Raw genomic sequence first — 24,045 nt, forward strand, 5'->3', positions numbered from 1 at the left:
CTTCAAGTAGTATTACCTCCCTGGTTCCCTCTGATCTCCAGCATTTGCTGCTTTTGCCTCTTCCTCCTGCCCCTCAAGTACAGCTGAACTGCGAGGAATGCAAACGGGCAGAGGAAATGTGGCGAGGCAGCGTTCCTGACATTCCCAGGCAGTCCAAGTGAACTTGACACGAGCATTTAAGTCATCGTGTTTGGTTTTGTTTCTCTCAAGAGCCATGCTTTCAGTCAGTCTTTTGTAACCACTTAATTGAGGATACACCACATACAGAAGGCCACTAGGGTTGGGTTTTTCCCTTGCTCACTAACCCTTTGACACAGAAGAAACTATTGCAGTTATCGCAGCTACAATTAGAACAATCAAGCAACTACGTTCTTGTGATGTGCTGTTTTTATTATCATTTTGTTCACTTGCTCACAGATTCACAAAATTCAGCAGTTGGTAGTGAGTCACCAAGCCATTCATTAGTGCAAATTCGTGAAGTTCAACTCTGTAACATTTAGCCCTCCCCTCCTCACTGTTGTCTGGACAAGCCATGCATGCCTCTGTTGCCCAGCTTCTAACAGGGCTGTTTGTGATGTTGGTTTGGTTTTTGATTTGTGGTTGGTTGGTGTGGGGGGTTGGTTTGTTTGTTTTTCCCAAAGCTCCTCCTGGTCAGAATTTAAAGGAATTTGCACTCCAAATTAATTGAATGCTGTATTTATGAGCATGATTGTGCAGAAGATATTTGGTGTAGTATGAAAAACCCCTTCCTGTAAGCTAGCGGTCTGCTGGGCCCCTTGCACCACCGCCGTTACCAAAGCTAGGTAGAGGTCACAGCTCCACAGTATGCCATGTGTAGAGCTTCCAAGGCCTTGAGAGAATCCAATATGTAGAAAAATAAAATTCAGCAGAATAAAGTTGCTGTAGTGGAAAGATACACAAAGCAGAGCTATTTTTCCTGCATGTACACTTTTAACAGTGCAATCCCATACATTACAGAAGTGGTTTTAATTATATGCTAAGAAACCTGTCGTGTCCATAGAAAATTCTAAGTTAAATGCAAGGAATTTTACAGTTAGTATTTAAAGCATGATACAAATGGTGATGTTGAGCATGTTTTGACTCCAATAAGGAGGAAGAGTTTGCTAAAAATCACATTTGATCTCGTTCACATGAATAAGGCGTCGAAATCTCACTTTTTTGTAAAACACACCTTTGCAGTTCAGCAAATGCCCTCAGTGCCAACCAAGCTCATTTTTAAGTGGCTCTCTATTACTGGGCACTCAGGCCAAACTTGACCTACATAAAACCAGCAACAGGTTTCAGACATACTTAATTCAGGTACATCTGAATTACTGTAAGAGCTATTTGAGAGTATGTGATACCCAAGAATGCTTTTATCTGTGCAAAGCTTATGTAACTTTCATCCTGTTCAGGTTTACCAGATCCAATAGCTGAAACTGAACGTGAACACAGGAAGCAGCAATGTCCACATTACCTTCTGTATACCCTTATAGTTCAGTGTACATTAATACACTCTACAAAGTTGTAAAAAAGGACATCACAGACTGAAAAGGGAAGCAACAAAAAAAGAAAGAAGACAAAAAGAAACCTGTGAGACACCAGACCAAGGAGAGAATGTGTAATATTTTCTCTTTTATTGTTACTTTTTTTTTGTTTCTTTGAAGATTACCTAACACCCTCGTGGTAATAACCCAAGGTAATATGTAAACAAAATTTCAATGCTGCCCAAACGAATTAAAATACTCTGTTCAGCTCCCCATAACAAGTCAGAACAGTGGCACCAGTTCCTTTCAACATTAAAACACATTCATCTTATTGTACATGACTCTTGTGCAAGTAGTAAAGGCTTTATTCAGGACCTTGGCTACATCAGTAGAGGGATCTATCAGCTAGTTATGTATTAAAAAAATTAAACTGACAGAACAACGTATTCTGTCGTCTCAAATACCAGCAGCATCTTTCTACATATTTAGGATACATTTGGCCTAAGCCTTTAACACCTTTTAGAACAGCCATGCAATAAAACAAACTTGGAGATGTTTCTTAAGAAAGAACACAGAGCAGTTTAAACATTTTGTTTTTCTGAATAATAAAGCCAAGATAAAGCAAATCCAGGCCCTTTTCAATGGCTGCAACTGTTCATACACTTAAAGCTCTATAAAACTAGAGCCTATTAGTATATATATTTATATTTTTTTTATATATATTTTAAATAAGTCTCTTGTCTGCTTTCAAAATTTGAGGGGTTTGTCCTGTCTTTTGGAAGGGCAATAAATAAAAGTAGAAAAGGCTGAACTGTTTTGCATATCTTTGTGGAAGAACGTAGAACAATTATACTTTAGAGTTCCAGAAAGATCACTGTACAGAACAAAAAGCTTATATACAATTAAGTGTGCAATTTTTACTTGGCTGGGCCTTTCATTATGCAAGATCTCCTCTTTGACTAGACGCCACTTCTACTCTTGACCAAATCCCTCTGTTTCTTCAATGGCAAAGAGCAGCTTCTCTTTCAGTTGTTCATAGCTTTTATATGGTGGCAAATCCAAACGATTAAAACTGAGCAGACAAAATAAAAATAGTGGAAAAAAAAAAACAATTATCAAGTGTTAAATTTATATCAGTCCCATGTAGAACACTGCAGAACTCAACCTGTACAGCAGAAGTCCAAAATGTTCTGATCTAACCATTAGAAACGCAGACATAGCAAGCAATGCAATCTCGCTGCCTTGACATTTTCTATGAGCGGCAAAGCCAGACAGTTTCAGTTTGCTTCTTGTCTTTCATGAAAGAAGAGAAACAAAAGACTGCTATCACATCAGACAGAACCTCTGAAGACTACAGTCAGGCAAATGTAAGACTCAGGAAAGGAAATGTTCACCATACAGTTTAAGGCCATCTGACTTTGAGTTCTGGGCCCCTCAGTTTAGGAAGGATGTTGACTTGCTGGAGCGTGTCCAGAGAAGGGCAACAAAGTTGGTGAGGGGCTTGGAACACAAGCCCTATGAGGAGAGACTGAGGGAGCTGGGGTTGCTTAGCCTGGAAAAGAGGAGACTCAGGGGAGACCTTCTTGCTCTCTACAACTACCTGAAGGGAGGTTGTAGACAGGCAAAGGTTGGTCTCTTCTCCCGGGCAACCAGCACCAGAACAAGACGACACAGTAGTCTCAAGCTGCCCCAGGGGAGGTTTAGGCTGGAGGTTAGGAAGAATTTCTACACAGAGAGAGTGATTGCCCATTGGAATGGGCTGCCCAAGGAGGTGGTGGAATCACCATCACTGGAGGTGTTGAGGAGGGGACTTGATAGGGTGCTTGGTTCATGATTTAGTTGATTAGGTGGTGGTGGATGATAGGTTGGACATGATGATCTTGAAGGTCTCTTCCAACCTATTCTATTCTATCTCTAAACCCCAGGAACAGCATGAAAAGGCTGAATTTCTCTCTTTCCTACACATGCCTGCATATAAGGTTGAGATTTTTCCTCTCTAAACTGCCCAAGAAATACTTCTGCCAAAATTCTATTTCATTCCATATCTTCCCCAAAGCTATCTCAGAGAAATGCTTAACTCTTGCAATCATCACTTGAAAACTCAGTACTAGCAGAGATGGTGAAATGGAGTAGTTTAGAGTATGAGGAATGTTAGTGCCACAAGGTGTGTGCAATTGGCACACTGTGTGGTACAGCAAACTGATCTGTGTACCTGCAGCACCAGTTTGGTGTAGGAATTCCAAGCCAGTAATAGGGTGAAGCCTGACAGGTAAAAGTAACTGCATTCCTGACTATGCAATCCTTGGTTTGAATGTCTGCTGTCATTTCTTTCCCACTGCTTTTTCTCATGACTATGCATTTATCTTTTATAAAGTCACTGTACAACAAGTGCATCTAACACCTAATACTAACAGGACTTTAGTTCATCTATTTAATATACTTAGACTTAGGGAAACACCTCTCGCTTCTGTGCAAGAAGGATGTTATCATACTTTTGACAGATCCACCACTGACAAACAGTAGCAAAATTTAAGAATAGGGCAACCAGAAGAGTTTTCAAACACTGTCAGAGCAATTGAAGAAGCTGAAGATGCAGCTGGAGAACTGACTCAAATTAGGTTTCATTTGGTGTGGTAAATGCAAGACCAGAAGAGAGAACAACTAAATCATAGTATCTCAGAATGGCCTCCCAGTAGACCAGGTTGCTCCAGGCTTCATCCAGCCTGGCCTTGAACACCCCCAGGGAGGAGGCATCCACAACTTCCCAGGGCAACTTATTCCAGAGTCTCACCACTCTCATAGCAAAGACTTCTTCCTAAGATCCACTGCCACTGCTGTCATGTTGAGCCTCTCATCAATACACCCAAGTCTCTCTTCAGAGCTACTGTCAGCCCACTCTCCACCCAGCCTGTATTTCTGTCTGGGAATGGCAGTGTTTCTGCCTGACCCAAATGCAGGAGCTTGCACTTCAACTTGCAGAAACTCATGCAGTTGTCACTGGCCCACTTCTCAAGCCTGTCAAGATCCTTGTGGATGACATCCCCTTCCCTCAAGTGAGTCCATGGCACTCACAGAAAGTTTACATGTACCAACTCACCAAGTGTGACTTCTTGGTAACCAGGTTTCCTTACCAACTTTTTCAATGCAGAATTTCTGAGGACCATTACTTCCTAGAAAAGAAGATTTAGAAAAATGGAATCTGTTCCTCCAGTTAGCACACATGCTATATAAACACACAAAGCTTACTAGAAGCTCATTGTTATGTGACTATGAACATTCTTCTCACAGAAAGAAGCTCATTCCCTAATCATTTAGAACTGCATTCACAGGATTTCTGATGATATAAAAGCCCTTCCAGATGCCAGCTGATCTACATGAAGTCTCTGTTTTCTGTACACTGGCAGCATGGGTCATTTGCAAATGGAACACTTACAGTACAATAGATTTGGTCACCTTTCACTTACCCATGAGTTCAGCAAATCCACCCAGCGGTAATCTGCAAGTGCCAGTGACAAACTGCAGCAGTCGCATGCGAACCTCGTTGTCTGTTTCTTTTACAAACTAGGCACAGAAATTCAAATTGCTTAACAAAAATACTTAACACAGCTAGAGAAAAAACACACCACCACCACCACCCCCAAACAGTTGAAAAAGTGTAATTCCATTTAAACAGACACCACCTTGAGAAGAGTTTACTTTGCTTGGTTTCAGCAGAACTGTGTAGAGGGAAGAGACAGTGATGTCAGATTACACGCACTGCCACCCATTGCAACACGAAGGCTGGGACAGCAAATAAGCATCAGGGCTCATCTGGTTTATTCTGTACTAGAATTTAATCATGCCAGTGCTTTCTCTGAAGACTAACTGTTGCCATTTTGATTAAACACAGCAACAGCCTGGCCACAGGCTCTGGGTGTTTCAAGGATGAAGTATTCCCTGTGTATAGCAGCCTCAGTGAAAGAACACACCATCCTGAACAGCTGCATTGCTTTGTAAGGAAATGCACTGGGAAAGGGAAAAGGAAGGAAAGGGAGCAGAGACAGAAGACATCTCAATGAGAGAGGAGATAAAACTGGAATATTGACTTAGAAAAAAATGAGTATTTTTGTTCTATAAATGTTGGAACCATATCCAAGTTAACTGAACTTCTGGTGAAGATTCTTTCAGCACCAAGCTTCTTAAAAAGAGATCATCTCATCAGATCTTGCATTATTCTGACAATATATAAGCTAGGAAATAATGCATTTGCATAATTTTCTTATAGGAACTTAGTCACAAACATCTCTAAAATGCTAATTTATCAGAAGACTGAAATTACCCAGCTGTGACATCTATTTAGGGAAATCCACAGAAGCTGGCAGCCTGTATAGCAGTGATGGAGTTTCAAAATGATTCTGAGCCAACTTCACTAAAATGTGAGTGATAATCAATCAGTGCAGACTGGCATAGTTAACATGAACCATGAGCATAAATAACGTGGCATTTCAGGTGTACAACTGTACAAGAACATTTCTATATGTAGAAGGTAGATAACAATACAAAAACCCTCTACTGTTGTATAATCAATACAAAGGATAGAGAATGTTCACAGCCCAGACAGCCACACGTAACACAGATATCTATCTGCCATTTCCCACCCTGCAGTATGCTCCCTAAGAACCAGTAATCCTCCTTTCCTTCTCTGAAAAAAGAAAGGAAGCAGCAAGAACCCTCATTCAGATGGCATCCTTCCTCTCCACATCATTTGTGTTATCATACAAAACAAAACCAAACCAAACCTAAAGCAGCTGGAATTGGCTCAACATACCTGCCAGAACCATATGATTTGCTTGCTGTTCCTTGTATAATGACGATAAACAGTGTTCCTCTGCCAGTCTGCTAGATCAACTTCTTGCATACCACAGAGCATAACCTAGAAAAGAGAAGAATTACAGTATCACAGTATCACCAAGGTTGGAAGAGACCTCAAAGATCATCAAGTCCAACCTGTCACCACAGACCTCATGACTAGACCAACATACACTCTACATATATTAAGAGTTGATTTTTGTATGCTGACAAAAATGAAAGTTCTTTCTCCCCAAAAAGGGCTGGGTTGTTTTTTTTCATCTTACTATACAGTTAGATCTTCCTTTACCCTAAGTTTTCCCCTCTACTCTACCCTGGTTAAACCATATCTGGAATATTGTGTCCAGTTGTGGGCCCCTCAGATCAGGAAGGACTGCTAACTGCTTGAAAGAGTCTGGTGCAGAGTCACAAAGATGCTGAAGGGAATGGAATATCTCCATTCAGAGGAAAGGCTGAGGGAGCTGGGTCTCATTAGCTTGGAGGAGACTGAGGGGTGACCTCATTCATGTTAATAAATATGTGAAAGGCAAGTGTCAGGAGGACAGAGCCAGGTTCAATGACAGGACAAGGGGCAACAGGTGCAACACAAGCTGGAGCATAGGAGGCTCCACGTGAACATAGGAAAAGACTTGTTCACTGTGAGGGAGGGAGCACTGGAACAGGCTGCCCAGAGAGGTTGCAGAGTCCCCTTCTCGAGACATTCAAAACCTGCCTGGATGTGTTCCTATGCGACCTACTCTAGGTGATCTTGCTCTGGCAGAGGGGTTGGACTACCTGATCTTTCAAGGTCTCTTCCAACTCCTAGCATTCTGCGATTCACAGAACTCCTTCAAAATTGTTTAAGTGGCCTGAAAGTTTCTTCTGACTCAGTGACTTCTCAATAACCTCTGACTTCCAATAACAGAATACCTTTCCCATAAAAGGGAATTATATTAAAAAGGATATTACCTTTCCCATTAAAACCTTGCCCCATATTCCAATATGATGATAACAGTACTAGTGGTAGGAATATCAGCTAAGATAAGCCTGCAAAGTATTCATTAAGAGAGGCAATGGAAGCTGCAAGTAGTAAAAACAAATCTTCTTAGAAAACTGAACACTAAGTAAGACAGATCAAAGTCTTTTCTCAGGAAAAAACGCCCATCTAACTTAAGCAGCTCATTATTTAGAGGGAACCTTGGCATGTCTCAGAAATAAATCAGCATAGCACTACAGAGCCTTTTATCCCTGCTCCAAATCACAACCCCAACAGCGAGCACAGGTCAGGCTGATTGCTAAGTAAACATGGAGCATGCAAGTGATTCCTATTAGCAGTCCTTGGATTACACATTGAGGACCTGCTAAATGCAGTTTCAAGCCCTGTAATTTCCTCCAAATTTCTGTCCTCAAGTGTACTAACCTCAGAACTTACCCTAGGCAATGTATGTGAAACTTGGTGCACTATCACTATATATTATTAAAATCAACTTCTGTGCCTGCTGCTACAAGGTAATTCTACCTGTCTACCACAGAGAGAAAAGTTATCTTTGTCCAACAGATGTATCTGTGACCTCATATTCTGATCCTTTCAATGAAACTTGGAAAAAATATTTTAATACTGATGATGGAAGCTAAAATTCCCATCTGTTGAACATTACAAAACACCAATTCAATAGATATTGCCTTTTCAGGAAGATTTACCCTTACTGCTCCTATTAAATTCTCCACATTCCAGAAACTATCACATGCAGCACAACACAGATGAGAGATTCCAGCTGACCTCTCAGTTTAATCATTCCATATGCCTTACTTGGCATAAGGTAAAAACATTATACAGAAAAGCTCACCTCCAGCTCCTTTTCATCAAAATAGTGCAGCCACTGTAGAGGAACAACTTCATTAAAACCATCGAGAAAAGCTTTGGTTTGTTCTCTAACTCCCCGAGAAAATCGCCACTCAGCCATTAGCCTGGAACAGAAAGCAACAAACAGAAATTAAAGATCAATTAGCACTCAATTCAGCCTGGAGAAGACTCCAGGGAGAACGAATAGTGACAAGAAAGGGGCCTACAAGAATGCTGGGCAGGCACCACTTACAAAGACCTGTAGTGACTGGATGAGGCATAACAGTTTGAAATTGAAAGAGAGCAGATTTAAGATGGACGTTAGGAGAAAGCTCTTTGTCATGAATACTGGAACAGGTTGTCCAGGGAGGTAGCTGAAGCCCCATCCTTGGAAATATTCAAAGTCAGGCTCAACAGGGCTCTGGGCAGCCTCATCTAATGGAGAATGTCCCTGCTGACTGCAGGGGGGTTGGACTAGATGACCCTTCCAACCCAAACCATTCTATGATTCTATGCAGTGTGCTGCCAGGAAATAACACTTCCTTCAATTCTATTTTCCTCTGTTATATGATTCCATAGACTACTATTATCAGCATACTAACATCACAAATGTCCAAATTCAGAAAACAGTAAAAGTACAAAGATATACTTCTATTACCATTCCACTCTAACAAAATCTGTCATTATTATTAACCCTTCACTAAAACTCAGCAGCCTTTTCATGAAAATAATGCTGCTTGGGCAAATGGGGAAAATTTGATTTATCTTAAGAAAATGCAGAATCCTAGTGTTTCAATGGTACAAAGTTTATCACTGGTTTTAAAATATCCTGTTCTTGAGTAAAAAAAAAAACAAACCAACAAAACAGAGAAGAAGAAATACTGGTTATAATATCTGTTACTATGCCTGCCCAGTATTTCAGCATAAGACTATCTGCAACTTCAACAAACTTCAACTGGCAACTTCGCAGTGGGGGAGCAAACATTGTATCACCAGTGTGCCCAGGTGGCCAAGAAGGCCAAGGGCATCCTGGCCTGGATCAGGAACAGTGTGGCCTGCAGGAGCAGGGAAGTCATTCTGCCCTGTGCTCAGCACTGGTTAGGCCACACCTTGAGTACTGTGTCCAGTTCTGGGCTCCTCAATTTAAGAAGGACATTGAGATGCTGGAAGGTGTCCAGAAAAGGGCAACAAAGCTGGGGACGGGTCTGGAGCACAGCCCTATGAGGAGAGGCTGAGGGAGCTGGGGTTGCTTAGCCTGGAGAAGAGGAGGCTCAGGGGAGACCTTACTGCTCTCTACAACTCCCTGAAGGGAGGGTATAGCCAGGTGGGGGTTGGTCTCTTCTTCCAGGTAAGCATCACCAGAACAAGAGGACACAGTCTCAAGCTGCACCAGGGGCGGTTTAAGCTGGATGTTAGGAAGAAATTCTTCCCAGAAAGAGAGACTGGCCATTAGAATGTGCTGCCCAGGGATGTGGTGGAGTCACCATCACTGGAAATGTTTAAGAGGAGACTGGATGAGGCACTTGGTGCCAAAGTTTAGTTGATTAGATGGTGTTGGGTGATAGGTTGGACTCGATCTTGAAGGTCTTTTCCAACCTGGTTGATTCTGTTCTATTTTAAATATAGGAACAACAAACAGGAATAATTCTCCAGTTTGAGCTTCTGATTAATGCTAAGATTTGGAGGAAGAGGTAATATCTTTCAAGTTTCCACTAAGGCCACTTCTGAGTAAAAAAAAAAATAAAAAGACAAAATATATATCTACATACTACAGAAACTATTTCACTGAAAAGAATTCAGACTGCTTATGTGAGTGGAAATTTTACATACAGCACTGGGCGTATACTGTATGACAGAAAAGGATCTCTGTGAAGATCAGTCTGAAAGGATGGATCATAAACTTAGGTTCAGAAAAAAAGTGCTAAGATTAAGAGAGAAGCAGGAAGAGTGCAGCATAAACACAGCAATGAAAAAACAGTCATGCTGCATTGTACACCATTCTGAACTTTGGTTTCCACCGTGACAGCAAAGTTCTGAACAATTATTAAATGCTCTGTCATATGTACATCTTCCTTCCACCTGGATTTGTTACCAGAAGCCACTGAAAACAGGTTTGCTCACTTTTTCACCTGTTCTCTCACTGCACATGTAATAACATGATGGGTCATCTTCTCTGCGTCAGGTGGGTTTTGTGAGGGGTTTTTGGGATGAGGAAGGGAAAGGGGAATAGGAGAGTTCAAACCGTTCCAAGAGATCGTATTAGAATAATTAGAATAAACTAAACCAGGTTGGAAGAGACCTTCAAGATCATCGCGTCCAACCCATCAACCAATCCAACCCACCAAAACAGCTAACCCATGGCACCAAGCACCCCATCAAGTCTCCTCCTGAACACCTCCAATGACGGCGACTCCACCACCTCCTTGGGCAGCGCATTCCAATGGGCAATCACTCTTTCTGTATGTGCCAAGACACCATTTCAACAATAGTCCCAAGAATTACATACTAATAGGGGAAAGGAAAATGAAGAGAAAATCATATACTGCATGGAAAACAGACACAAGCAGCAGAAGAAATATGGAACACTTGTTTCCAACATCTCCACCTTCCTACCCAATATATTCTTCTTTGTTCTCCTCAGTTACCAAGATATTTGAACCTCCTGATTTCAGCTCATGTGAGGTTACTTTTCCCAAGAGCTCCATATCGACACAAAAGTACATTTCCAAGTTGCACTCTTCAATGTTGTTATCCCTGCATGAGAAGAAAAACAATGAGAGAGAAAAAAAAACAATCACTGTGAATTCTGTAATAGACAACAATAAAATCCATAAAACATCACACACAAAAAGTCATTTACAAACCTTATCCAAATTAGGGAGTTGTAAAATTCAGTATCAATAGATTCTAGGTCCTTAATGGTAAGCTTTTTGCTCAGCATTCGTTTGTAGAAAGGCAAAGAAAACCCAGTGTCAATAAATTTCCCATGAAACAATGCCTGTTGAACAGAAAAAAAGGCTGTTGAGTTTTAAGTGAGCTACTGAGTTATTGAAGAGTTTCTGACTTGAATTCTTGTTCTTTCTTTCCTCTTCTAATAATAAAAACCAGCAAGTAGCAGTAGTAGCTTGGTATTTTGAAATAATTAAATGTTACATTAAATGGGAGGGGAAAATAATAATGATTAATTGACAGAATTTATCCAACCCTGTCAGCATTACAATTTAGAAACCCCCTGATTAAAAAAAACCCTTCTCATAAAAGGATTAAGTCTATAAAAAGGGAAATCATTAAGTTTCCTTTTTATTATGTGGCCATTATGTGTTACCTGATACTACTTGCTCATTATCTTCTATCCTACCGAGTACTACTAAGCGTTTTTTACAACATGCATCCTGCAAAATCATCCTTTATGTAATGCTTGTAAAAAAAAACAGTTTAAAACTGCAGTCACAGACTGCCTTGAGAAGAGCTTTGGGAATCACATTTTTCACAGGTAGCAAAATGGGAGAAATTAGATCCTCCCTTCAGCTGCAAAAATGAAACTGAAGAAAAACCCAACAAAAATGGTCACATTTGTTTCACCACGAGTGCATGAAAGCTGTATACCAATTTCTGGTACTGAAACGCTGCACTACAGACACAAGTGTTACCTTTGGACTGAAAGCTAACAGAGCACAGCTGTAACCCTGAATTATGTTTTAATCACCCTTATGAAGTACACTAAACTACCTTTAAAAATTCACCATGAATAGGCTATGCGAGGCAATCACTGCTCTTTTCTTTGTAGATGAAATTCTGTGAGCAGAAGAGCCCAAATGTCCATTTTTCTAGAAGAAAAACAAAGCAGCTCTTTTTTTCCCCCCCATGTTCTAATCTCCCCTCCCCTTAAGGCTTGCTCTAGCAAGCATTTTCTTCTCCTGTAGGAAACCTTAAAAAGGTTCTCTCAGAGGCCATTTTTTATTCATTATTTGTGTATTTATTTTTAAGCTAGTCTGTATTTCTCATGGGAGAGTCAGCTGAGAGAAAACAAAATATTCAATGTCAAGTGCACCATCAAGGCACACAATTTCCTGCTTCTTGCAAGAGTAAGCTCTTCAATCGTCTCATTTAATGTCTACGATAGCCTTACAGCAACATATAAAAGTTGCCTCAGCCAACCTCATTTAACAGCTTTTTATTACAGAGCAAGATTTGATGTTTAACCCCACTTCAGCCCAAAACATCTGGGATTATTTCAGTACTTAAACACAAAAGAAGTCACAACTATTTTAGGACTGTGAGAAGGACAGAAACTACAACTGCAGCTAAAAACCTTATCTAGACTCCTTCAAATTATTCCCATTTACGTTACAGCCTGGGCTATTTCAAGGTATTAGAGAGGATCCCAAGAAGTACTGCAGGACACACCATCCACTATAAACCCTGAATTTACACAAACCTGGTAACTGCCCAGATCAGACATCATGACTGAAACAGAACTGCAAAAATACTCAAGAACATTCAAGTCTTCCTTTTAATTACATTAAATGCTTTAATTATGTCCTCTTTTCTGATATGTACTTTTATGAAGTAGCTTTCCCATAGTTAACATTTCAATTATGGATTTATCTTATGTGCAAGATCAAAATCACTGACTGAGACAGAATTTGGCTCTGGCACTTAACTGGCTTTATCACATCTCCCTGCTCGCTGAGGATTCTGAAAGAAAAAGGTTGGCATGCTGTTGAAATGATAACCCCATGAAACAAATGTTCACTTGGCCATAAAAACCTCAAATCAGAGACATTATCATCAAAAGCAAAGAAATTTACTTCTCAAGAAGCATCTATAAAAAAAGAAAAAACCAAGAAAACCCCAAACCTAACTTATTTTAGGTCTAAAAGTATTTTTCTATTTATGATACATTTTCCTAGTATTCCAATTTCATATAAAAAGCCTGAACAACAGGAGAAGATCACAGTCTCTTCAATGTGCACCTACTCTTCCTGGTTTCACTGTGCTCAGGGACGTTGCTGAGGGCTATAGGCATCATGATGGTTATGTGGAATGATACCTGTATCACTACGTGGAAGGAGAGAAATGTGACATGTGACAGAAAAGGACTACTACAGAAAACTGACACAGTGACACCAGAAGAAAAAATAAAACATGCCTCATCAGCTTTTAGTTTCAAAGAAATCTGATGGCAAAGAACCTGCTCCCTGCCAGCTTCTGCTCTTCTCAGTATCTGACCTGTGTATTCATACACATACAAGCTCAGTATACTCCACAGAACAGTCTAACTCATTTTTAGATCACAGCAAGGTATACCAAGTCTAACTGAGCAGCCTTCTTTGGAAAACACTAGTCACATTTTTCAGAGCATCTATATCATAGTATCAGTCAGGGTTGGAAGGGATCACAAGGATCATCTAGTCCAACCCTCCTGCCATGGGCAGGGACACCTCACACTAGATCAGGCTGGCCAAAGCCTCGTCCAGACTGGTCTTAAACACCTCCAGGGATGGCACCCCAACCACCTCCCTGGACAACCCATTCCAGCACTTCACCACTCTCATGGTGAAGAACCTCCTCCTCACATCCAGCCTGAATGTCCCCACCTCCAGCTTCATTCCATTCCCCCTAGTCCTATCACTACCTGAGATCCTAAGAAGTCCCTCCCCAGCCTTCCTGTAGGCCCCCTTCAGATACTGGAAGGCTACAATTAGGTCACCTCGGAGCCTTCTCTTCTCCAGACTGAACAGCCCCAACTCCTTCAGTCTGTCCTCATCCAGACAATCAAATGGCAGACTGCATGAAGTACAAACATCCAGCTGATAAAATATTCCATAAAGCTTTTATTAACTTCCATCACATTGTGCGGGTAGGAAACTTAAATCGCAGGGAATATTTCAGCTCAATAACCATACATGCCTTCACCTTCCATTTCTAAGAGACTAATATCACCTTTAATAATTTTAACAAATACTATTCAGGAATAAATGTATAGCTACAGCAAATAATAAGACCTTCAAAATCCAACCTACCATGGCAATAAAGCGCCCAATGAAACAGAAATATGAAAGATGGTCAGGATTGATTGTTGATGCTGGATTTATCTGCAGGCAATAGTTGCTCTTGCCAGCATATTCAAATAGGCAGTACATAGGGTTCAGTACTTCATGGGAAAGCAAGAAAAACCATTCTCTAAGGGAAAAAAAGAAACACACACATGTATAGACATAAAAACAATCAAATGCAGGTGTTTATCACCATTCTCCTTAGGTAAGTAGCAAAATGGTCAAAATATATGCAAAGTTAGGCAAATACTGTAAAGCATTGTTGTATTAGAATCCCAGAATAACACATGACATTGTATATTACTTCTAAATTTTGTGAAAAATAATTATTAAACCTGACAATATTATAAAGTCATGGTTTCCAAAACATAGAAATTATAGTTAAGACTGTCACCTTGAACAACCCCTCATAACACAGGTTTTAGCTGCTTATAGTAACATTTTTGCCTTGCCTCAGAGTCCTTGCCCACAGCTAGCACACTGTATTTATCCTCCTCCTGCCTGCTTTGCTGCATACAACTCAGATCTTTATTCAAATAAATACAGACTAATCCATGGGCAGTGCTGGCTATAAACAACCTAGGTAAAACAAAACAGACCAAACAAACTCAAGCCACAGAACATCCCATTCGCTTGCCCAATCTGACAACAGAACACACGCCAAATTACTGTGGTTTAACAAATTGCAATGCATCAGTTAAGCCCACAGAACAGAATCATGTAAAGATAAATTTCCATTTGAGGTTTAACTAATATGTGTCGTTCATCACTTTCATAGTTTCCTCCTCAGCTGACCTGCAATGATAATAGGATCTGATAGTTCAGTATTAGGACTGCTGATTTTTAGAATACTTACTGCATATCATCAGAGCTCAAAAGCAGTCAAATACACTCAGGAGTTTTTGTATCAGGCCCTAAATACTTAGAACTGAACAACCAGGCTTAGAGAAAAGCCACAAAAAAAGGTAAAAGTCTATTCTACAGTAACTGCAAGGTCTGAATTTTACCCTGGTTGCCTTTCAACTGTTACATTTAAGAAGCATCTTTTCCATATATTTACCTGAGACTGGGGAATAAAAGTAAGATATTTGCTGGCCTGTTTCTCCTAGTTCTGTGAAATTCAAGTCATGGATGATGACTCACTACAATGTGCTTCCAACCCAAAAGAATGATAGAGTATAGAAAAACAGCCAAAATGAGATAACCTTAACCAGGTTCTGTGTATCTTTTAACAAGCACAAAAACGTTGTACAGCATTCCGTGCAAGCTTTATACTGACAGAATTCTGCATAGAAGCATGAAATTTAATAGGCATTTAAACTAAATCAAAGACAGAGAACAAAGGAGGAAGAATCAAAGAAGTCAGTCATCAAGAAGAAGTTTGCACAAGCAATTAATTTTTCACATCAACAGCTAGAACTAGCTACAGGACACAGTGTCAGACTGGTCCTGCTAAGCACAAGGTAAAAATCTGTAGGGAACACTGAGCTCAGCCTGCTGAGAGACAGGTGATAAATCAGGTGCTTCAGTTTGCTATATTTGTATTAACGCAGTATTACATTAACAAGTCAGTACAGGGACATTTAGTCAGTGCCACTTAGGAATTTTTCAGCTCAAGTTACAATGAGATCCTTGCTGCTTCCCAATTTCACACACAAAATTTTGGGGAAGTCTTATTCCTAAAACTACGAAATGATGCTAGTTCTACATTTCTTAGTTTGCTGTGGCCATTTCTGTGAGGTTTGTTTTGTTGGTTGGTTTTGGTCGGTTGATTGGTTTGGTTTGGTTTTTTGGTTGTTTTGTTGGGGTTTTTTCCTGTTACATTCTGTGACTAACACTCTTCAGTTATACTCAGTTTCCTTGGGACTCCATCCTATGTCCCATTCTATGCCTGGGGCCATCATGATAGCAACACCAAAGACAATCCACGCACAGCACAGACTGGGATTCTTTCCTGCAGTCACCCCTTAATGTCACCCTGCAGTCACATTTTCCAATTCAGAAGCATAACCACGCACATATCCATAGATGCTCAACTTCCAGAGACAAGCTTCCTTACAAATACTACACATCTTCACTGCACATTTTAACACCACAAGCTACCCAAAACCGAACAAAGCCAAAACAGAACATCTTTAAATTACAAAATTCAAGTAAACAAGAAAAAACAGTATCACGTATTCCTGGATCTGCACTCATACCAATATTTACATCCTAACAGTTACGTTTCAGTCAAGTAGTCAGCAGTTCTCGTCTATGTAGTCAGCAAATGAAACACTCTGTATACAATTTTCCTATGAGATTTTCCCTGCAAGTTCCACTTCAGAGTCTAGAAAAGCTTGCAGTCTACTTTTGCACTCCTATGCAGCCTACATAGTCTGTTGTTCTGCCATCACCTCATGCCTGCACTACTCTCCTTTTGTTTAGGTCCTTTCTGTTAACAGTAGCCCCAGTCTGGGATTCACTTATTTGGGTTTTTTTTCCCCTAAATAACCAAAACACTTTATGTTTCCATAGTCCCCAATTCCAGGGAAGTGGAAATTTCTGATAGGAAGTTCCTGAAATAACTAAGTCTAGAGAAATTAACTGGCATTAAAAATAAATTAAATTCAATTTAAACATCAATCTTTGTCAAAAAACTGAACAACTGAGGCCACAGATTTCCTAGTGCAAGGTTATAAACCTGGACAGTGAGCCTAGTTCTACTTCCTTAGTGCATTATGGGGAGCTAAAAAGGTAACCAGGGTCACACTGCAAAGGCAAATTGTTTCTTTGCTAACAGAACACCATTAGAAATCATGGTTAGAGTGCTACTGAAAAAACAAATACTGTTTTAAGCAAATTTTATGTTACCTTGCCAAACCACCATAATCCAATCCTTCTTCTCCTCTGAATATAACATATAATCTTCTCCTCAAATCATAGGGTTTTAATGCCATAATCTACCAAAAAAAAAAGTTGGAGTAAGTTACACATTGTCAATACAATTGCTCCTCCTTATTCAGATTTTATTTAATTGATACAGAAATGCCATGTATGTCAAATGTTTACACAGATTGCAAGTAATTAGACCATCTCACAGAACACATGAACTGCGTGCAAAAATACTAACTTACGACTTAAAATCCTTAAGCAGCAGACTGTGAGCAAGTGGGGGAGCATATCTGGGATTTATCATTACATGGCTGTCTTGTCCTTACACTCCTCCTAAGGCATTCATTACCATTAAACAGACAAAAGGACATTTCATCTGATATATTACAGATTTTTGGATTTAGGCAAATCACTTCAAAAAGTAATTGACTCTAATCCACAATAAGTCTAACATATTTCCTTCATCAGTGACATTGATGATGGGACAGAGTGTCTTCTCAGCAAGTTTGCTGACAATACAAAACTGGGAGGCTTGGCTGATACACCTGAAGGCTGTGCAGCCATTCAGTGAGACTTGGACAGACTGGAGAGCTCGGCAAAGAGGAACATAATGAGGTTCAACAAGGGTAAGTGCAGAGTCCTGCTCCTGGGAAGGAATAATAAACTGCACCAGACCAGATAGATTAGGAGGTGATCTGCTAGAGAGTGGCTCCATAGAGAAGGACCTGGGAGTCCTGGTGGCCAATAAGTTATCTATGAGGCAGCAACATGCCTGTGTGGCCAAGAAGGCCAACAGTATCCTGGGGTACATTAAGAAGAGTGTATCCAGCAAATCTACTCTGCCCTAGTGAGGACTCGCCTGGAATACTGCATTCAGTACTGGGCTCCCCAGTTCAAGATGGACAGGCATCTACTTGAGAGAGTCCAACAAAGGGCTACAAGGATGACTAAGGGACTGGAGCACTGCCTTATGAGGAAAGGCTGAGCAACCTTGGACATTTTAATCTGGAGAGGAGAATGCTGAGAGAAGATCTAATAAATGTATATTACTATACAAGGCCTGGGTGTCAAGAAGCCTCTTCTCATTTGCACTCTGTAATAGAACAAGAGGCAAAGGATGTAAACTATAGCACAGGAAATTCCACCTCAACATGAAGAAGAACTTCTTTACTGAAAGGGTCACAGAGCACTGGAACAGGCTCCCTAGAGAGGCTGTGGAGTCTCCTTCTCTGGAGACTTTCAAGACCTATCTGGATGTGTTCCTGTGCAACTTGTGCTAGATTATAAGGTCATGCCCTGGCAGCAGGGTTCGACTCGAAGATCTCCAGAGGTCCCTTCCAACCCCTGACATCCTGTGATCCATTAATAATATACTTTTCTCTTGTACAGAATTCCTTACAAGAGGTTTTGATGGGGTGACAGTGGCAAGAATTGCTTGCGGCAGAGAAAGAAGGAACACACACTTGCTACAAACTAAGTGCTTGAGACCTGTAAGCTTCAAGGAAAAAACAGGACACCAGTCTTAACTGGAGAAAACAGCATTTTGTAACGTATCTAGCAACACACAAGACTCAGCAAAGCAAGTCCAATGTGATTAAGTTAATATGGCATGCAATGTGGTCAAGCTATATCACTCTTTACCACAGGATGTGGTAAATGCAAAAAGTTCACAAGTAAAGCACAGACAAGATCACAGAAGAGAAATCCCTTGATGACTACCAAAATACCCAGAAACCACATCAAGCTGAAGCAGCATTTCAGTTGTAAACAGTTGGGAGCTGAAAGAGCATTTGGTGAAAGCATTATATATGTTACTTCTGCTCTTACAGGCTTCCCTTTGGCTAACACCAGAGAAAGATTACTGTGCCTGAAGGACCATTAATCTGAACTCTTATGTTCTTGTGCTTTTTCCTGATAAACAAACACAATGATCTTTGCAGGCTTACTTGCTGGAAGGAATCCTCAAACAAAGTCTGTCGGGATACATTGATTTTCACATGGCTTGGCAGTGCATTGGACTGTAAGCATAAAACAGCAACGTTAAAAGGCAGGGGATATAAATGTGAATTCAAATAGTTTCAAAAAGTAAGCAAGTAATTAATGAGTACCTGACACAAGTAACGGAAATGAGCAAGTTTCCACCTAAAGCTACGCTCATAGGCAATCTGTGGCCCTTTATTTCTGTAAGGAAATATATTTAAGACACATTAACCACACAGACATCAAAGGTACTTTCAATGCTAAGCAGAAGCATGTAGATTTCAAAAATACACAGAACTTGCTAAAGTGAGGTAGGAGCAGAAACAAAATTAAGTTGATGATAGAATTGTTCTGGTTGGAAAAGTCCCCTAAGATCAAGTCCAACCACCAACCTAACAATACCACTGCTCAAAGTGCCATGCCTACACATTTTTTGAACACCCCCAAGGACGGTGCAGCCTCTTTCCATGCTAGCCACCACTTGAGTGAAGAAATTTTTCCTAATACCCAATCTAAACCTCTCCTGGAACAATTTCAGGCCACTTCCTCTTGTTCTATCACTTGATACTAGGAAGAACACATGTGTTTCAGTCAGACAACTTTCCTTTCCACTGTGCCCTTTTTTTTTTTTGGTGTTGTGTGTGTGCTTAAGATGCTGCAAGGCAATTTACTAAATCTGAGATCTAGAGGATTTCAAATCCCTAACAGTGTTATAAAAATTACAAGCCAACTACTGGAGAGACATCTAATTTTTTGTCTTAACTGAGAGACTGCAAAAATCAGGCTTCAGAAATTCATCTGCTTGTGGAACTACATATGAATTTGTAGTAGAACGCTCTATAGATTCTTTGAATGGAAGACCAGCAGCATCTCATCCCAAGTAAGCCCTACCCTACATAAAAAACATTAAGACAGCCACCACAGGTAGATAAATGCTTCTGACTAAATTATTTTTAATGGATTTGCATGCAAAATTAGTGGAATGTTTTCAGAACTACTTTGTTTAGACATTAATGTTACTAGAGAGTGTGTAACTAAGTAATACTCATTACAATTGTAGACTGTTCCTTTAAAAATGTAACTATCAATCACAACATTTGTTCAAGTTTACCTCATTTAAAAAACTACTACAATCTTAGTATTTGAAAAGTTTATGAAACCTATTGACCCTTAGAGTAGTACAGCAAGGTGTGCCATAGATAAACTGACAGTAAAAGCCTAAAAATAGATTAAATTTGCAGGACAATAATTTGTCCATAATTTAGTGCTCAATTTCAGCATAGATTATTTTCTATTATGAGAAGACTTTGCTATTAAACTATAACAAAATGTTTAATAGAATGTGTTTAATTTCTCACTTACACAGAAGATTTCCCAGTACGAGGATCATTGAAGGTGGTGGTTCTTGTATTATGGTCAACAAAGTATCTGACACCTTCTCTGGTATATCTGATTTCCCAGCCCTCTGGAAGAGGGTCCTCATTTTGTAAACTGCAGAAGAAATTGCAGACAGTACTTTTTCCCCTGTATCATGACATACAAGAATTAAGCAGGATCTTTTTATCTGCACAGCCAATATACACACCTACCCTTGAGTTCGAGGGTCTTCCCACTGTGTTGTCTTTGTGTTATGATTTACAAAATACACCCTATCATTTGAATCCACTCTCCTTTCTAGAGGAAAAAAAGAAAAAACACTATACACAATTGCATTCCCAATGTCTGCAACTGTCACTTCCTGAAATTAACAGCTAATTAACTTACCCCAGCCGGGTGGTAAAGGCCCAAGTGGATCATTTTCTGCCGACAACATTGAAGCCTATTGAAAAACAAGGGCACATTCAGTCAAGTCAAATACTAGTCATAATTGTCTCCTTAATGTGTTTTAAAGATTAGCACAAGTTCTGAAAGCTACTAAATCTTTTTAAAACATCATGCCCCTTGTAGTCTGTTTTTCTTCAGAAACAGATTATATAACAGTGATTTGTACACATGCCTCCACCATTTCCACAAACAATGTGTTCCCCCTCCCTTCCTACAGCAAGCTGGAGAGGGTCAGTGGTCTTCAACAAGTACAGTTCACACAAGTTTGGAGGAAGCACATATAGACAGATAAACAGAATGTTCTTGCTTAAGAACATGTTTTACCATAACAAACATTTTCAAGCACAGTGATTACTGCCAGCACAGGGGGTTTTACTTCCTCAATACATGCTAACTTCCCTGGGAGTTCAGCTATTTTCAGACTTTGTTGTTCTTCACAAATACAGCTGCATTCATTAAAATATGTGGATGGTTAAAATTATGCTAATCATCAATAAGGTTAAAAAGGAGGGGAGAAAATAGATAAAAACCCCAGATTCAAATATTACATAAAGCCATGCCAAGCCATGCAGAAGTTCCTTCAGTAGCTCCCAAGAATATAAAGCATGAGAAAAGAAGGCAAGGGAAGGGACCTTTTATAAGGGCATATAATGATGAGAGGGAATGGACTGAAGCTTGAGGAGGTTAGTTTTAGACTGGATATTAGAATGAAATTCTTTACAGTGAGGGTGGGAGACACTGCAACAGGTTGCCCAGAGAGGTGGTGGATGCCCCCTCCCTGGACATGCTCAAGGCCAGGTCAGATGAAGAGGATGCAAAAAGGACAGAGCCAGGTTCTTTTTGCTGATGCCCAGTGACAGGACAAACAGCAATGGGCCCAACATTGAGAGATTCCCTCTGAACTCTAGAAAGTACTTTTCCCCTGTGAGGGTGACCAAGCACTGGCACTCATTGGCCACAATGGTTGTGAAGTCTCCACCCTTGGAGATATTTAAAAGCTATCTGTACACAGTCATGTGCAGCTGGCTCTAGGTGGCCCTGCTTGAGCAGGGAGGTTGGACCATGAGAAGTCCTTTTCAGTCTCAACAAGTTCAACTTTTTGCAACTGCATAAGATAAATTGACTTTGACTGAAGAAAAATACATAGTGATAGATGTTTCTGGTATGGCTAGTGATGTCATATATGTCTAATTAGATAATAGGAGGCTGAGAATTGTTAAATGTAAAATTAGTGCAGTATCGTTTCAGAAGGGTCCATAAATGAAGTCCATCAAATTCAAAGCAAAGTTAGGTCTGTGGATGTGGAGTCCTAGTCCAATGAAGCTGTTTCAGACTTGCACTCACAACTTCTTTAAAAGGTTCCATCTTAGCTACATATCACAAATTCTTTGGGACTGGATCTCTTTTTTAAGAGGCCAAGCCCAATTCTAAACACAGACTGTTTAGAAAGACAGTGACATGGAGACACCATCATTCTTAACTCTGAAAGAGCAACTACACTCTTCATCCAGCCACATACAGAAAAATCCATCTCAAGAAATATCTTCTTTGGAGCTACTCATATTTTCTTCAGGAAGAAGTGAGTGAGCAAATACCTGAGAGAAATGGAAAACCATGTAGGAAATTCCAGAGCTGAACCAGATGTATAAGCTTCAAAACGAGCTCAAAGTAAAAGAATTGCCACCTGTACTAAGGAGTGACTCCTAATGACTAAAACAGTTTTGAAGGCCCTTTAATGTTCAAAATGCCCATAACTCAGCTTTTAGGCTCCCTTCTGGTTAAGGAACATTTTTAGCTTTACCTCTTAATTACTGTCATTAAAAGCCTTAAGTATCATCCAGCAGACAAGGCTCAAGTTCTGGAACAGACTCAGAAGAGAGTGCTTTTCGCCCTTCACGTTTTTCAACAGACAGAATCTGAATTACAGATGCCATGCATCTCACACCACATATGCTTGCACAGTTAAGAAATCAAGTCAGAAAAAGTTAAAGAACAGAAAGTATGCCTACTCTTCTTTCCCCATTTCAAATGTTATGCAAAAGTTACCGAATAGAGGTATCGTTGGTTAAATTGTTGCATAGCTCCCTGCAGTTGATTCCGTTGAGATTGCCATTGCTCAAAGTTCCTGACTGATTCCATTGTTGGTCGCTGCCACGTTGTTGTTCTGGTGTTGTGGTCCACATAGTAAACTCTCCCACGATCATCAACTCTTCGTTCCCAGCTTTCAAGAAACACAAATGTTATCAGCTAAACTTGTCAGTAATGTCACATAACTGATTTTCTCCTCATGATGAATTTCTAGACAGATCTCGAAGGAAGTACCAGAGTCACAAGAATTATCTGAATGTCTAAAGCATACAAAAGCACTCCCCAGCTTTATTGGTAGAAGGACAACCACACTAAGCAGACTTCAGAATGCTCAGCTCTCCATCACCTCACTCTTAACTCTGTCAATCCCTGTGACCCTAAGCAATGTTGGCAGGTATCACAGGAAACACCTGGCCTGGAAATCTGGTCTTTGAAACCAGTGCACTACACCTTGTGATGCCACCTAAGCAAATGCTCATGTTTTAAAGGAAGAACAAAATGATTTAGCGACTCTACTTCAGCAAGTCATCAGAATGAGTGACATATACTCTACCAACATTCCTGTAACAACAGCTACAATTAACAGAATTCTTAATTAACTGAAAGCTAGTATTTCTTAATATCTGATGTGTAATAAAGTTTCTTTGAGCTACTTATATAAGATGGTCTTTTTCCTGCTCCAAACAAACAAATAAATAGCACATTTGCCACATTTAAAACAAAAAAGCCTACATTACCCAGGAGGTAAGGGCTGTGGTCTTTCCCACGTTGTAGTTCGTGTGTTGTGATCAACATAATAGGTTCTACCATGAGGATCCTTCCTTTGTTCCCACCTTCAAGACAAGAAGGCTTTCATGTACATCAAGCTGAAAACGATTCCTTTGGACTTATTTCCCACTAAGCCAAAAAAAAGTATCTTGGTATTGAATGAAAATAGTATGATCCAAACCTCATTAGAGAACACCAAAGAAAACTCACTTTAGCATCTCCTTCAGTTACCTCCTGCTTGAATGGATATCATCATGAAAATTCCTAACAGCGATTTGGTATATAAAACGAGCAC

At 40.1% G+C, this 24,045-nt stretch overlaps 1 protein-coding gene across 4 annotated transcripts in view; it reads right to left on the reverse strand.

Annotated features, from left to right (window-relative positions):
• Nucleotides 1-377: 377 nt before the first annotated feature.
• The window catches only part of WWP1 (WW domain containing E3 ubiquitin protein ligase 1), a 58,247-nt gene continuing 34,579 nt past the window's right edge, over nt 378-24,045 (reverse strand). For all 4 annotated transcript variants that reach the window (XM_068158522.1, XM_068158521.1, XM_068158524.1 and 1 more), the window contains 16 exons: nt 23,720-23,815; nt 22,941-23,115; nt 20,835-20,889; nt 20,660-20,744; nt 20,433-20,561; nt 19,199-19,271; nt 19,037-19,108; nt 17,070-17,158; nt 14,184-14,343; nt 11,022-11,155; nt 10,771-10,911; nt 8,162-8,282; nt 6,295-6,399; nt 4,952-5,048; nt 4,585-4,657; nt 378-2,559 (listed from right to left, as the gene is read on the reverse strand). In XM_068158522.1, coding sequence (XP_068014623.1) covers nt 2,460-2,559; nt 4,585-4,657; nt 4,952-5,048; nt 6,295-6,399; nt 8,162-8,282; nt 10,771-10,911; nt 11,022-11,155; nt 14,184-14,343; nt 17,070-17,158; nt 19,037-19,108; nt 19,199-19,271; nt 20,433-20,561; nt 20,660-20,744; nt 20,835-20,889; nt 22,941-23,115; nt 23,720-23,815 — 1,705 coding nt within the window. In that variant the 3' untranslated portion in view covers nt 378-2,459. The remainder of the gene's footprint in view (nt 2,560-4,584; nt 4,658-4,951; nt 5,049-6,294; nt 6,400-8,161; nt 8,283-10,770; nt 10,912-11,021; nt 11,156-14,183; nt 14,344-17,069; nt 17,159-19,036; nt 19,109-19,198; nt 19,272-20,432; nt 20,562-20,659; nt 20,745-20,834; nt 20,890-22,940; nt 23,116-23,719; nt 23,816-24,045) is intronic.

This window comes from Melanerpes formicivorus, unplaced genomic scaffold (assembly GCF_026170545.1).
Source record: "Melanerpes formicivorus ecotype bairdi unplaced genomic scaffold, bMelFor1.0.p_v2 SCAF_40, whole genome shotgun sequence".
In the NCBI taxonomy this organism is placed as follows: domain Eukaryota; kingdom Metazoa; phylum Chordata; class Aves; order Piciformes; family Picidae; genus Melanerpes; species Melanerpes formicivorus.